The sequence below is a fragment of the Macaca nemestrina genome, chromosome 5, assembly GCF_043159975.1.
Source record: "Macaca nemestrina isolate mMacNem1 chromosome 5, mMacNem.hap1, whole genome shotgun sequence".
Taxonomy (NCBI): domain Eukaryota; kingdom Metazoa; phylum Chordata; class Mammalia; order Primates; family Cercopithecidae; genus Macaca; species Macaca nemestrina.
Window position 1 is genome coordinate 135,381,022 of NC_092129.1, and position 16,571 is coordinate 135,397,592.

Sequence of the window (16,571 nt, forward strand, 5' to 3'; positions counted from 1 at the left end):
GAAAATTGTACAACATTGGCAGAAAGACAGAAAGTCCACAGTTAGGATGGAGGGTGGAGACAGAGTAATTTTTATGGCAAAGATGACATTGGATTAACTCACTTAGGCCTTACTTTAAAATTTAGCTATAATTATGATTTATCAACACATATCTCCTCCTTCCTTGGAACTTGGGAAGGAACTTCCTTATGTATCACTGAATTTTTATCTTTTCCCAGAAAACAGACATGTTGAGTTACCATATTGAAAATGTGGTAGTGAGTTATTCAATGGTTGCAGCATTGTTACTTCAAAATGGAAGGCATTTATACATTTCAATTCAAAATAATAAAATTTCACACTGCATCTAGATTCAAATTATCTATAATCTGTCACTCTATAGAGGGACATGTATTTAAATGTTAGTAGTAAACAGAATTGAGTAAGTTGTTTCATCTCTCAAAATGTATATTAAATTTCAACTTGATGTGATCAATGGAACACCAGGAATTCATGAAGTTTCAAAGTGGTCCAAGCACAAGTAAACCATTTTTTTTTTTTTTTTTTTTTTTTTTTTTTTTTAGTTTTAGGAAGATAAATAGTTGAGAACTTCTTTTACCTGCATAGTAACCCAGACACTAAACTCTAAACTTGCCTAACTTTTTAGAGCAAATCCATCAGATATTACCATGAAAAATGTGAGTTTGGATGCAAGGAGTAAAATGGACTAAATAAAAACGTATTTGAAGCGCCTCCTCCTCTTTAATACCTATGTAACTTCTTAAAAAAAAAAACAGCCTTATAATAGTATTGGCCAGTCATTTGAATTTTTGAAGAAAAAATTGATACTGTTATGCATGAAAACACAGCACCTATCCCTCACTCTTTCAACTTCTGAAAATAGCTAGAGAGTGGCAAGTGCAACCATCATCCTCTCCCCAAAACTCCATATTTAGTGGCAATATTTTCTAAAACTTCTTTGAATTTCACTAGAGGTTATATATTGTAGCTTTTTACCCACTCGAACATTTATAGACAATACTGACACATGTTTGAAATAATAGATTGGAATTAACCCTCATATTAATTTTAGTTTCTTCCAAAGTGTGCATAGAACAAAGAACCAAAGGACAACATGTTAACTAATAAAGTAAATCATTGGTACTTATGACTTAGCAAGTTACCTTCAGAAGCATTGGGTGTTGGATCTTGAAGCTGATAGTTTAAAGAGTGTGATTCTTTTGAAATGGGACCAAAGAAGGCTAAGATAAGCCCAGCACCATAGGGCTCCCAACTTAGGGGTGTTGACTGGATGGCTGAAGAGGTAATATCAATACAGTGTGCCGTGTGCTGTCAGTACCTAGATGATGGTAACATGATACTAGAAATGGTGGCCACAGTCAGGAGACTCGGCCTTCCTGCAGGTGAAACAAAGAAAGGGATAATAGGTGCTCTCTCACATTCAGAAGTGTGTGAGATGCCAGCATCCACGAGAATATTTCATTTCTCCTTCTGAAGCAGAGTGCTACCTCTTCTACCATCCACATCCTGACAAGGCCTTTGGAAATCAACTCAAAATTTTTTAGCATTATTTTTTGGGGAAAGTTTGATTTAAAAAAATCTCAGTGATAATCCGATTCTAAATTCTTGATTTTTAAATTAGGAAAATGCATCTTTGACACATTTCAAGGAGTCTCTCCAAGACCATCTATGGACCCAAAATCACTGACTCTGGGTTTTAAATCCTGTTAGTTTGGATTTCCTTAATTGCATTCATAAGCCCAGAGGTTCTCAAACTTTGCCCCATATTAAAATCACCTTGAAAACTTAAAAAACAAACCAACAACAGCAACAAACCTCAATGCCCAGGCCAGGTCCTGTTCCAATTAAATCAGAGTCTCTAGAGGTGGGGCCCAGGAATAAATATATACGTTTTAAACTCTCCAGGTGATTCCACAGCGCAGCAAAGTTGGGGAAGCAACTCACAGGTCTCCTTTTTTGTCACGCAGTTGATCTAAGTGCTCTGTGGTCTATTCACCACCGCTGTCTGATTTAGTCATCGTGTCCGAAACAATGGAAAGGCGTCTGCAGCTGAAATAATTTAGTTGGAATTATCTTGGAAAAAAGAAGTAAAGTTAGACTAGGGGTGTAATGCTTTCTCAGCGCTTTCCCTGGGCCAACAGGAGAGTGCAATTCCCTCAGCGAACGCCAAGGGGCACCCTCTCCCTCCCCGCTGTACCTGGAACGCCTTCCTCTTTCCAACAGCACAAAGAGCCCGGCCTCCTCCCGGGTGACATCACAAAGGGCCGCTCCCCCGCCCCTTCGGCGCCACCACGTGTGTCCCTGCGCCCGGTGGCCACCGACTCAGTCCTCGCCGGCCAGTCTGGGCAGCGGAGGAGGGTGGTTGGCAGTGGCTGGAAGCTTCGCTATGGGAAGTTGTTTCTTTGATCTCTCGCGCCCAGCCCTCCTCCCTGGTTCTCCGCAGCCGCTGTCGGAGGAGAGCACCCGGAGGCGCGGGCTGCAGTCGCGGCGGCTTCTCCCCGCCTGGGCGGCCGCGCCGCTGGGCAGGTGCTGAGCGCCCCTAGAGCCTCCCTTGCCGCCTCCCTCCTCTGCCCGGCTGCAGCAGTGCACATGGGGTGTTGGAGGTAGATGGGCTCCCGGCCCGGGAGGCGGCGGTGGATGCGGCGCTGGGCAGAAGCAGCCGCCGATTCCAGCTGCCGTGGGGCCGCGCGCCCCGGGCGCCCCTGCGAGTCCCCGGCTCAGCCATGGGGACCTCTGCGAGCAGCAGCACCGCCCTCGCCTCCTGCAGCCGCATCGCCCGCCGAGCCAGAGCCACGATGATCGCGGGCTCCCTTCTGCTGGTGAGCGCTTGCGGGGACCGGGGGTGGCGGCGGCGCCGGAGCAGAAGGAACCGCTCTCCGGGAGCCGGGCGGATCTCCGAGCCGGGGCTTCGGGAGGCGCGGGGCCCGGCCGACTGGGTTACGGGCACTGAGGGGTTTGCAAGGGAAGGCAACACACCGGAGGGCCTCGACTAGGTTATTTAGGGGAATCACAGGGCTCAGCCGGGGCTGGGGAATGAAGACGAATTGTTTTCCTTGCAGTCTGGCTTTGCTGGAGGAGGCGCTAGAGGTGGCCGCCCGGCTTCTGCGCATTTGAGGGCTTTTCCCCCTACTCGGCCTACCTCGAGCTCCCCACGCCCGCAGCCACAGCCCTCCACCCATTGGCCACTGCCCCTCTGCGTGGTGTGGGGCCGGGGCCGCGGTGTGGGGCTCCGAGGGCCGGCCGAGCCCGGCGCTTTGTTACAGCTGCAATGTCATGTCGGGATGCTACGGCAGTGGAAGAGAGTGGTACCGGTGCGCGCCGGACACCGGAGACCTCCGGGTGCTGCCTCGCAGTGCATTCCCGAGCAGAGCGCAAGCAGCCCCCGCCTCCATCCCTTTACCCTCTCTCTTCCCTCTTGGCTTGGGTGGGGTCTCAGGTTCTGCCTGCCGAAATATCACCCTTAGACCCACTCTCCGGCGCCTCCAAAGCGCCGGCTTCCAGCCAGCCAGCGCGCTGGCACTCGAATGGGGGGAGGGGGAAGGAGATGTGTGTAAAGGAAGATGAATTTTCTGCGGTCTTTCCGATCCCTCGTTTACCTGTGGCTAGGCAGGTGACCCTGCAGGGTGGTGCAGCCTTCCTCATCGCCCAAGCTGCATCCACATCTCGGGTCAATCATCTTGACCAAAAACTTACCCTCAACTTCCCCCAAATTCCCTCCCTTTATTTCCAACTACTGGGGTGAAGGGGCAAGTTAGATGGAAGAAAATTTGAGATCAAACCCTTGAGCTTCCCTTGCCTATCTTTTATCCCTGCAGGAAGGATGGAGATTCTTAGCTAAAAACCAAACAAAAACAAAAAACAAGAGCTTGTTTTCATGGCAGCGCTGTGTAAGGGAAAAGCAGGCTTGCTGTCTCCTTCCCCAAAAGGGCTTAACGCCTGGCCAGCCAAGAACTGCTTAGATCTCAGGGCATTGCAGTTGCTATGGCCTGGGAATTCATCCTACAGACACTCTGGTTCCTTGTGTGTGTGTTTTAAGAGGAAGAGAGAGACTAAAGAAAAGTTTGTTACTGTTAGCATTTATAATGAAGCAAGTCACAGTCTCCCTTCAGAAACTCTTTTCTGCCCATTTATTAATGGCATGGCCAAGGTTTATATCTTTGAAACAAGGGTGGTGGATGGTAAGCAGTAGTGGGGGAGTCTCTTGGGACAATGAACCTGAATTGACAGTCTTGGTGTGGAGAGAAACACATCTAGGTCCATGGGAACACTGATCCTAGTTCAGTGGAGTGAGAATTATCATCGGTTCCTTTTTCACGGCTGTACATCCGCTACTATCCACTACTATGTTTCAGGTGCTTCCAACACATCTGATTATTATATGCCTCATAGAGTCCATTCCCAGATTAAATCTTAAGTCATTGTGCAATACTCCATTTATTTTACCTTTTAGCATGAGGTAGGTAATTAAACAAAGATCTTGATGTAATCAAACGGTAGGTTGCTTTAACTGAGAAAGGGTCCAGCTCCTTTTTTTGAATCATCAGGCTAGGCGCCCTGGCTCATGCCTGTAACCCCAGCATTTTGGGAGGCCAAGGTGGGAGGATTGCTTGAGTTCAGGAGTTCGAGATTTGCCTGGGCAACATAGTGAGACCCCATCTCTACAAGAAGTCAGGTGGGTGTGGTAGTGGTGTACCCCTGTATGCCCAGCTTCTCAGGAGGCTGAGGTGGGAGGATGGCTTGAACCCAGGATGTTGAGGCTGCAGTGAGCTGCGATCATGCCATGGCACTCCAGCCTGAGTGACAAAGTGAGACCCTGTCTCAAAAACCAAAATAAAAAATAAGTCATCAAACTCAACCTATCCTAAAAATTGTGCACTAGATTTGCAACTGAAGACCTGACAATTTAAGTTTGGCTGCTTTGAAAAAAATAAAATTTCTAACAGGGATTAGGAGCAGTCTCAAGATGATAACCAATACAGGATTCCTTATTCTTCTGCTAGCTATGCTAAAAAGACTTCAGTTAAATTCATAGAATGGCATGAGGTTGAGCCCTTCATCCTGAAGGGTGACTGGAGGGTGTGCCAGGAATCAGCAGAGACTATGTTATAATCCCCATCCAGGGTGGGGAGGAAATGCCTTTTGTCTTTCACATTCTTACTCTGCATGCCCAAGTCCACAGGACAGGCTTTGTTAATGTGTAAAATGGTGATCTCATGATACTGTTCCAAGGAGTATTTATCCCATTGGGATCATTGGCCATGTGAACATGATGGACACCAGGTACTGGAGCTTGGGTACACGTGGCAGGGTACTCAGAACACTACTGGGGGAGGTGGGCAAGTTAGTGGCATGCCCACATATTGCAGTTAGATTAAAAAAGTAATAATCCAAATAAAGTGTTCTGTTTATTATGTCTTCTAACGCTCTTCTTTCAAATATCTCCCTTTTTGTGTGACAATATTTATTGTCGTCATTTTTGTGTTGCGACTTTTTGTTTGTCATGACTGGCTAACCGCATGAAAGATAGCTTACTATAAGCTTATAAAAATACAAATATATATGCACACAATATGACATAATATATAAAGCACACATATATAGCAATTGTATATGTATAGAGAGAGCAATTGCTACATGCCAGGTGCTTTGTATATGATATCTCACTTATTCATAGCATCTTTGTGAAGCAGGTGATATTATCTCTATTTTATAGTTGAGAAAATGGAAGCTCCCGAAATTTCATTGGTTTGTCCCAGGCCACACAGCTTGCACGTGATATTGCTGGGGCCAGAACTCAGGACTGCCCGGCTCTTCAGCTCATGTCCTCTTTTAGCCCTGTGCTACACTGCGTGTTTCACAAGTCCAAATTGCTTGGTAATAAAATGTAACAACAGAGAAGTTGTTGTTGGGGAACAGTTAAGATGGCGGTTTGGTTCATTACAGAACGTGAATGAGAATTACAGGAATGCTTTTGGAAGGAAGTATTCTTGCTGCTTGCACTTCTACTTCTGATGAGTGTCTGCATGATAATAGGAAGTAAAACATACACTGAAAGACAAGAGCTGGGTTCAAAAGTCTGGGGCTCAGGTGGACAAAGCATTCTTGTTGCTCAACACCCAGTAAGTCTAATGTGCATGGATGTGCTTTGTGTTCAGAATCTAAGATTACCTTCCACCATCTTGACTTTACCAATTGTACTTTCCTGCGTGAGACACTCACCCTTGCTATATCATATCTCTGTAAGGCAGAGACAAGACCTTTAGGTTTGTTCCACTGATAAGGAATGCTCTAAAATGGCTTGCCCAGCATGACAATACATAGTCTGAGACGCCTCTTGCCCTCAGGGAGCTCACTTTAACTGCGTAGATAGGATGTTGAGGGAATGCTCTAGAATGGCTTGCCCAGCATGACAATACATAGTCTGAGACGCCTCTTGCCCTCAGGGAGCTCACTTTAACTGCGTAGATAGGATGTTCGCAGTGAGGCAGTCAGAAGAGAAGGGAGCCATAACTGGTAAGGGTATCAGGTGTGAAGCTTTAGAAAACACTCTTTTGCAAGCATTATGAATTCCAGATAGAGGGCTATTTGCTGTTATAGCCTGTCCAGCTGTGCGTTTGCCTACCAAGTGCCAAGTAATAGTGTTTTTCTGTTACTGAAACTAGACATGTAGCTTAGTGCTACTTCCTGATCTTTATTTATCAAAGTACATTACCTGGCACATTGGCAATTCACTTTGGCTGTTTGGCCAGGCGTGGAGTGGTCTGGTGGGGGCTGAAGTTTTGAATCACGTCAAGACTTGGTGGCAAATTCAAGCAGAACTTTAAATTAGAGCTGATATTATATCCAAAAGATGTTCTCCCTCCTATATATCTTAGCTCTACAATCCTAGAATGAGAAAGCTGGAAGGGAGCATAAAAATACTGATTTAACACCCTATATTTTTTGGTTGAGAGAAAAAAAAATACTCTATTGGGAAAGTGACTCATTTTTCATGTTTACAAATGAACCCGCATGGAGCACCCTTTCTAAGCGAGGCACTATCCTGGGCAGTGGGAACCCAGGGATGAACTGGGGTTTGGATCTTGCCATGAAGGTACAATATATATGGTATATAAAATGAACATGGCCATCACCAGTGTTGGTTGGGTTTTACTCGCTCATATGGAATCAGTGGATGAAGGTACTATACTTACCGTAATACACAAAATATGATTGATGTTAAAATCTTTAAAATACCTGAAGTAACTTTGGCTGTTGGTCTGAGAATCAGAGAAAAAAAAAAAAAAAAAAAAACACTTTCAAATCTGAGAGTGACATACATTAGCCTCGGTAGAGAAAGCAACTTCTAATCAGAGGAATGGGGAGTGCAAAACCTGTCCTGGAATGCAGGAGTCCTGACCGACCCCATGGGTTATCATCATATTCAAAATGTGTATAATGGAGTTGAGCTCTCTCATCTGAACTGTTTCCGAAGACATGTGTTTGAATCTTCTTCAAGTCTAGTCCAAAACAAGCAAACCTCTAGTGTAAATAAACTACACAAGTAAATCAAATCAGCAATAAAAAAAGTTCCCTGTAAATGGGATTTAAGGACTACCTTAAGGTGGGAAGGAAAAAAAAGGGAGACTTGAAAAGGCATATATCCACCTAATGCCTGTTTGACATGTTTTAGTGTGGCTAAATGTTGACAAAGTCTATCAAGCAGGATATGGTAAGCACAGTTAATGCTCTATTTTCTGGGGCAGTTTGCAGACAGTCCTTTTCTTCAGGTATGCTCTCATCGGGTCGGAACAAATAGGTGTGAGCTTCTGGGCTGGCACTGGCAGATGGTCTTTGTTCTTTCTGCATTATAGACCAGAATGTGGAGACATCACACTTTAGCTTTTCAGGCAACTATATCCACGAAGATGAGAGGTGAAGCCTCTTTGGAGGCTGCATAGACAGTTTACAAATTTTGTGCTCAGCTGGTCCTTCATAAAGCATGTAAACTCTAATTGCCTTAAATAAACATCTATTTTTTTTTTTTTTTTGGTTTGGTTTTTGGTGACACAAAATGGTCAGGTGCATTATCAGACCATTACTATTCAGGGGCTGGTATGAATTGAGTGACTTTTCCTCATGCTTATTTTCCAGTAAGCAATAATATTCTGTTGGCTTTCTTTCCCCAAGCAGGCCTGGCAAATTCCGGTGATACCAGGTCATCAGCAACTTCTTGGCAAACTCAGGTGCTTCTCTTCTGTGACAGGAAGAGCCCAGGTTATCTCCGAGCTTTGGACTTGTGTCCAGTGATCACTTGGAGCTGACTCAGTGTGGACCATTAGACAAAGATATGTCTGTTTGACAGAATGACAATAGGAGCCATAATAGGAATCAATTTGGTCCCCAAAGTTGGATCCTCATTTAGCATTAGCAGAAGGCTGGGTTTTGTGGCTGTAGCAGCAACAGCTGCTGAGCTTTGATTATTTAGGATAGGGGCGAGATCATGAATAAATACTGGCCTTGCCCCAGTGTTTGTGTTTGTCAAATACCAAAAAATAAAATAGGAATCCTAAATTGGCTTGCACGCTGCCACCTGGCTTTCTTACCACCTTCATTTTTAGCCTGAATCCAAGAGGGGAGGAGCTTGGGCAGAGGTTATAACCTGGGAGGAACCTGGCAGATATCAGTGAGTACAGGCAGGACTGAGGACTATCCAGAGGTGGGGTTCACTGATATTTAGGCTGCTGACTCAAAGCAATAGTGAGCAATAGTGATCTCAGTGAGATCAGTGGGCAATAGCAATCTCAGTGTTCTTGAGAGGTGTTAAAAGCCACCAGAAGATTTATCCTGGCTTCGAGATGACAGATGTGTGTGGTGGTGGGAAAGTTGCGCTCAGAGAGATCTCAGGCAGGTGTGGGGCTGAGCAGGGTGTGGGTGGGGATCAGGACGTTGCCCTGTGGCTTCATATTTAAAAATTATACCTAAGACTTTGTGCTAAACAAAAATAAAAACAAGAAAAGTAAGGGGGGGCACTTAGTAAGCTAAGTCATAGCAAGGCTCATTATCTAATCTTTGTATACTTTTCTATTTGTTCTGCTGCTCTCAGTACTGCTGTGTGGCTCTGTTGCTTGGCTCCTTTGCAAATCTATCCGTTTTGGGAAAAGGAGCATGAGCTTAATGGATTTAGGAGAGAGGAGAGGAGTGAGTCCATGAGTCCTGGAATCAAATGAGAGCAGCTGTGGATTCAATAGGGCTTCAGCTCTGAGAGCCCAGAGGGGGAGGAATAAGCAAGTGGGTGTTAATATTAATCATTGATATTGCTATCACTTATTTATTGAGTACTTATCTTTGACATTGTGTTGAATACTTTCTACAAATGATCTCAATACATCTGACAAGTCTATGAGGTAGCAGCATTAGCCCCATTTTATAGATAAGTGAATGGAGTTTGAAAAATCTTATGGTCCTGCAGTTGGCAACTGCTGGAGACAGGATTTAAATCTAGGTCAATGTACACTGCTTTTTCTGAAAGTTGTTGGCAGGAGAGAGAGGTCACCTTAATTTACCAGGATTTTGTTTTCTGTAAAGAGAATGACTTTACCCTAGAGTTGAACATTCTCTTTCCAGAAATTCAATGAGCAATTCTGCTCCGTGATGGTACTTGGAAGTTTAACTAAAACTGCTGGTCATAAAGTGAGAGCAACGATTGAAAGGGGAGGGTATGCAGTCATTGGTAAGCTTTTTCCAGCATTTTCCTATGGTGTGACTCTGACGGGCAATGGTGCCATGGCTAAGATGGAAAGACACTCCTGTAAATTGAAATGTTATAAATAGGGAATGAATGCTTTACTTTCCTGCTACTTGGGTCATTTTGAAAAATATTTGTTTAGTGAGTAACAGTGTGACATGGGTTCTGCTTAGCAATGTAGTTTTATCTCACTTATCCTGAGAACTTGAGGACCTTTTAGGGTTTTCTTTGCTGCCAGCCTAGTTATTTGTATAGGATAAGTGCACGGGCTTGTACCATCTGTTATTAGTATTTCCTTTTTTCACTTTTCATTTCAGGTCTCTTGGAAACCGGTTTAACTCCATGGTTTGAGGGGTGTCAGAGGTCATGTGTTTGTGTGTGGCTTATCATACTGACTGGTAGCACTCGCTTAAGTAAGCTTTTAAACATCGCTTTGTAGGTTGTAGAGACTGTGTAAACTAGGAAAAGGCAAAGGGTGGGAGGAAATCATTTAATCATTTGTCCTGGAAAACAGGTTGGAATTCTGGTCTCCCAAATAACCTTTGGGACAAGACCATTGTTTGATTTCATCCTATATACGGCCAGGTCAGCTTACCCAGGATGAGGAGAGGTGGGAGTGTTGGGAAGGAAGAAAGAGATTCCAAGGCAAATGGCAACAGGTCCCCAGAATAATTTAGCTGGATATTTTTGTTAATCCGTTTTGTGATGCTATAAAGGAATACACAAGACTGGGTCATTTATAAAGAAAAGAGGTTTATTTCACTCGTGGTTCTGCAGGCTGTACAAGAAGCATGGAGTTAGCATCTGGTTGGCTTCTGGTAAGACCTCAGGAAGCTTTTAGTCATGGCAGAAGGGAAGGGCGGCTGGTGTGTCACATGGTGAAAGAGGGAGCAGGAGAGAGGGAAGGAAGTACAGGCTCTTTAAACAACCAGGTCTGGTAGGAATTAAGAGGACTCAGTTATCACCAATGGGACAATGCTAAGCCATTCATGACAGATCCACCTCATGACCCAAACATCTGCCGTAAGACTCCCTCCAACATTGGGGATCACATGTCAACATGAGATTTGGAGAGGACGTACATCCTAACTATATCATGATTCAATCTTTGCTGTTCCTTTATGTGTAGAAGTCCATGACTCCACTCTCCTCTTGGGTTTAAACCTTGCTGACCTGGTCAAGGAAAAATAACAAAATAGACAAGGTTCGTGTGTGTTTCCTCATTTGAAAAGCTCAGGGCTAGTACTGTTTTTCAGCTTCTCAAAGACAATATGCTCTTCATCTTTGTGTTTCTGGCTCAATGTCCTGACACATAGCAGTTAAGCAATAAATGATTAATGAATTTCAGAAGGATTTTGATTTAAACTAACTGTTCATTCATTCTAGACAAGTTAGAGGTTAGTTGGAGCTAGAGTTACATCTCAGTCCTTTGAACAACAACTGAAGAATAGTTGACTTATTAAGAAAGAACAATTTAAACTTATGTAAGCTGGCAGACTAGAAGAACCTACTGGGTGTAGAATTCTCTTTATGTGTCATTTCAATTCAATTCCCTTTGTTTACAGTATTTATGTATAGTTAAAACTAATGTGTATGTACCTGCTTGTGTTCTACTTTTCTTAGTGTAGATATTTTCTGTTATCTTAGAGAGAGATATTTATATTTTATCCATTTAATAAAATTTATGGGGCATCTATTAAATGTCAGGCATTGCTAGACTTTGGGTATATGATAGTGAAAGGCTATTCATGGGCTTTCTTCTTGGATGCCATAAAAGCGGTGATGCTTAATAAGAACCAGCCATTTAAAGAACAGAAGGAAGAATATGCCAGGAGGAAGGATGGTATGTGGGGTGGCCCAGAGGGAGGAAAGAGCCTACATGTTCAGAGAATAGAAAGAAGATTTACGGTGGTTGGTGCTCAGTGAATGGGGACAATGGATCGAGCTTGAAAAGGCAGGCAGAGGCAAAATCATACAAGATCCTTTAAGGGATCAGGACATCACTCAGTGCAGTGGGAAGCAGGGTAATAATATGACTTGAATGCAATTAAAAAAAAAAAACTCACTGGCAACTCTGTGGAGAATTAATTAGAGAAGGGGAGCATAGAAGCTGGAGGCCAGTTAGCACCTTTTACAGTAATTCAGGGCAGAGATGATGGTGCTGGGGCAGTGACAATGAAGATGGGGATTACTAGATAGAAATTTTGGAGAGATTTGCTGATGGCGAGATAGGAAGGAGCAGGTGATATTGAAACAAAGCAGTGATCAAGGCTGATTCCTAGGTTCCCACATTGAGCAGTCTATGGTGGTCTGATTACTTTGAAAGGGAAGGCTTGGGGAGCAGTGGGTGAAACTGAGAGGCCTTAAGTTTGGATGCATATTGAATAAGTTTGAGGTGCCTGTGATTCACTCTTTTCAAGCCTTTATGGCTGCCACTTTTTAATAGCTCTATCCCCTCCAGTTGGCACTGTGTTGAGCCATTCTACGGTTGTTGGATGCTTGGCTTGCTGTCTCTTTGGTCTTCCATTGCAAGCAGCACTAATGAAGTTGTCTCTGTATAAACCAATGGCTCTTTTTCCTTTTTGGTTTTTCCCCAAAGTGCGTTCCTCAAAGTGGAATTGCTGGGTCAAAGGAAATGAATGAACAGTTTTATGGCTTTTGCTGCACATTGCCAGACTGTAGTCCAGAAGAACTGAATTAATTTAGAATGCCACCAGCCACCTATAAATGTGCTTTCTAGCCCACAAGACTGCCAGTATTGGAGTTTATAACTATAATTTATTTATGCTGCTTTAATTATAGATATGTGAGGGTCCTTGGTTGTGCAAATTTGAATTTCAATAGCTCCTAGGGATATCAGACATTTATCCATAGGATGATCACCTTTGTAATTATGTACTCATGTAGCCCTCTGTCGTAACTGTTGAGTAGGAGTTATGTTAGCCACATTTGCATGAATTCTTTATATACATTTTTAGTTTTATAAGCTTTTATTAGCAGTGTATGTCTTTTTTACATTCTACTTTTAATATTATTATATTTAATAACATAAAAGTTGAGATTTATGTTTTTATTTTTGAGACAGAGTCTTATTCTGTCCCCCAGGCTGGAGTGCAGGTGGCACGATCTCGGCTCACTGCAACCTCTTCCTCCCGGGTTCAAGCGATTTTCCTGCCTCAGCCTCCTGAGTAGCTGAGATTACAGCGTGCACCGCCCTGCCTGACTAATTTTTGTATTTTTGGTAGAGGCGGTGTTTCAGCATGTTGACCATGTTGGCTGGTCTCAAACTCCTGACCTCAAGTGATCCTCCTGCCTCAGCCTCCCAAAGTGCTGGGATTACAGGTGTGAGCCACCGCTGAGATTTCTCACCAGCTGAGATTTATATTTTTAAACCTTTTTCTTTGTTTGTGTCTGAAAATATTTTGTGTCTGAGAATATTTTCATTTTGTTGGTGCTGTTCATTTTAACAGAAATTGATCTCTTTGCAGGTGCAATGAACTATTCTGATAACTTTGAATTTTCTATGTGATGTTTTAAACGTTGGGTTTGTTGACTTTTCGGACTTTAGTGTCATATTTGTGGTAAGAACTACATTAGTATGTTCTGCAAGACAGTAATACTCATTGTATGAGGAAAGGGTTTTGTGGTCAAATATGTTTAGGGAGTGCTAGGTTCAACTAAGTCACCATTTCTGGCAGCTCTCCTGCAGGGCCTGCTGGAGCCGTCAATAGGTTAATATTAATTGTGCCTTTCTGAGAGAAGGCTCTAATCAGGAGCACCTTCTAAAGTTTTAGGCCAGGGGCTGGTAAACTTTGTCTGTGAAGGACCAGATACTATATATGTGCAGCTTTATGGGCCATGTGATTTCTGCTCTAACTACTTAATTCTGTGTTTGAATGCTGAGAGCAGCCCTAGGCAATACCTAAGAGATTGGGTGTGGCTGTGTTCCAATATAGCTTTATTTGTGGACACTACAATTTGATTGTCATATCATTGTTATATGTCACAAAATATGATTATTTGTTTGATTTTTAAAGAAACTATTTAAAATGTAAAAACCAATCTTAGCTTGTGAGCAGAAACAGGCAGGTACTGGAGCTTACTCACTCTTTTAAAATGTTTATTTATTTATTTTAATTTGGGACAGGGTCTTGCTCTGTCACCCAGGCTGGAGTTTAGTGGTGTGATCACAGCTCACTGTAGCCTCAACCTCCTGGGCTCAAGTGATCTTCCTACCTCACTCAGCTTCCTGAGTAGCTGGGACACCACCATACCTGGCTTTTTTTTTTTTTTTTTTTTAAATTTTTTGTAGTGATGGGGTCTCCCTGTGTTGCCAGACTGGTCTCAAGCTCCTGGGTTAAAGCGATCCTCTCCCCTTGCCCTCCCATGCTTACTCTTTTTAAAGACTGTAGAATCATTAATATATCATGGGACTAGGTCAGGGAAACTCACTGTGGGACATGCTTACTTAAATTCTGCTCCAGTTATCTAAAGTACTTATTAACAGTAAATCCTTTCTGCTCTCTTGTGTTTTCTCATTTGCTGTATACCAAGTTTTTATTGTAAATGTTTTGAAAATGCTAGTGGACCCATGTTTCTCTTTTAACTCTTTGCTGTGCAGTCCGTATTTTTTGTTTCGTTATTTGCTCTTAGTCCGGGATGGTTTGTTTCAGGATTATAGCTTTTAAAAATCTGAAGTCTTTGATACACTTCTCAGGAATTGAATACTCGCATTTTAATTGGGGTGTTTTAAAAGATTGTCTTGGCCAGGTGCAGTGGCTTACATCTGTGATCCAGCACTTTGGGAGACCGAGGCAGGAAGATCACTTGAGGTCAGGAGTTCAAGACCAGCCTGGTCAATATGGTGAAGTTCCACCTCTACTAAAAATGCAAACATTAGCTGGGCATGATGGCACACACCTGTAATCCCAGCTACTGGGGAGGCTGAGGCAGGAGAATTGCGTGAACCCAGGAGGGAGACGTTGCAGTGAGCCCAGATCGTGCCATTGCTATCCAGCCTGAGTGACAGAGCGAGACTCCGTCTCAAAAAACTCAAAAAAAAAAAAGAAAAAAAAAGAAAAGTAAAAAGAGAAAGGATTTTCCATCACTGGTTAGAAAATTTGAAAAATAAAAGTAAAAAACTAAAAGATTGTTAAAATATAGTACATCGTTAAGTTGGCGGGATGGATAATTAAAATAACATTTATGGAATGCTTACTATGTGTCAGACACGTTTTGCCTGCTTTATCTGTATTAACAATTAATTCTCAAGACAGTCTTTGAAGAGTAGGTATTGCTAATTAACTCCTTTACACTAATGAGGAAGCAGAGACACAGAAGTGAGTCATTTGCCAAGGCCACCCAGTATTAAGGATAAAAAAAATCCAACGTGTTTTTCTACTCGCACACAAGGCTCAACACAACACCTTTGACACCAAATTCTCCAGCAGACACCAACTGAGTGCCCTCTAATTCAATTGAGTTCTGACCTGTCTACCTGGAGGTAGGGTCGGATCCCACAGTTTAAAGACACAGTCCCGGGGGACTGCCCCCAACATCTGATGTCAAGCACCAGCCGCAGATTATTTTGCCTGTGCTTTGGCCTGACCAGCTGTAAATCAAGGTTCCCACAAACCCTTCCTCAGGTTTGATTAATTTGCTAGAGCGGCTCACAGAACTCAGGGAAACACTTTACTTACTCAGCCTCCTGAGTAGCTGGGATCACAGGCGTGTACTTCCACGCCCAACTCCAGTTTCTTAATAAAGGATATAATAAAGGATACAAATGAACAGCCAGATGGAGGAAATGCATAGGGCAAGGTGTGTGGGAAGGGGCATGGAGCTTCCATGCCCTCTCTGGGTGTGCCATCCTCCGGGAATCTCCAGGTGTTCAGCTGTCCAGAAGCTCTCCAAACCCCAGTCCTTTTGGGCTTTTACGGAGACTTCATTACTTAGACATGACTGATTATATCACTAGCCTTTGGTGATCAGCTCAACCTTCAGTCCTTCTCCCCTTCCCTGAGGTTGGAGGTGGGGTTGAAAGTCCCAACCCTTCAATCATACCTTGGTCTTTCTTAGGACCAGCCCCTATCCTGAAGCTACTTAGCAGCCCCCAGCCACCAATCATCTCATTAGCATACAAAAGACACTATTATGACTGGAGATTTTAAGGTTTTAGGAGTTGTGCACCAGAAACCAGGGACAGAGACCAAATATATATTTATTAGATCACACTATCACACCTAGCTAGTACCTGGTAGATCTGGGCTGCTCAGCACGCTATAGGCTAAAATATTAATAGGTTTTGTTTATGTGTGCTTTTATACTGGAGTTGCTGCACTGGCTGGAGTCATTGGTTTTGCCTTGGTTTATAGGCTTTTCTTTAAATCCTTAGTGAGCACAGAGTAACATTCCTTCTGCATCTTTCCTCCTGTCTTGCATGGAATGCCAATTCATTTACTACTTAGTGACTAAATAAATGGGTAGCCTACTCTTGGCTTCTTAACGTATGCAGAAGTCTTAGAAATAGTTATTTCTAAGGACACGGAAGGAGATGAGGTTCTGTGGCCCCAGGACTGAGTGCTGCTGAGTGTACACTCTCCTGCATTGCAGGTTCCAGGGAAAACAGCCCCTGGGTTAAGTCTCACATGGCTTTTCCTTTTTCCAGTGTCCCCTGAGCTTGCCTCCTTCCAGTACTGCAGTCAGCACATTCTAGCCTTGGCATCCTCTATATTCGCCAGTTTTAAAAATGGTCTCTGCTTTTGTCTTAGCAACAGAAGACTTTTTTTTTTAAATCAGAGAGGATAGTAGCAAATGCGAGAGT

The 16,571-nt window shown here is 43.3% G+C and overlaps 1 protein-coding gene across 1 annotated transcript in view; it reads left to right on the top strand.

Annotated features, from left to right (window-relative positions):
• Nucleotides 1-2,319: 2,319 nt before the first annotated feature.
• LOC105490913 (TNF receptor superfamily member 21) overlaps nucleotides 2,320-16,571 on the top strand; it is a 73,807-nt gene continuing 59,555 nt past the window's right edge. Inside the window, exon 1 of the mRNA XM_011756890.2 lies at nucleotides 2,320-2,840. Coding sequence (XP_011755192.1) covers nucleotides 2,745-2,840 — 96 coding nt within the window. The 5' untranslated portion in view covers nucleotides 2,320-2,744. The remainder of the gene's footprint in view (nucleotides 2,841-16,571) is intronic.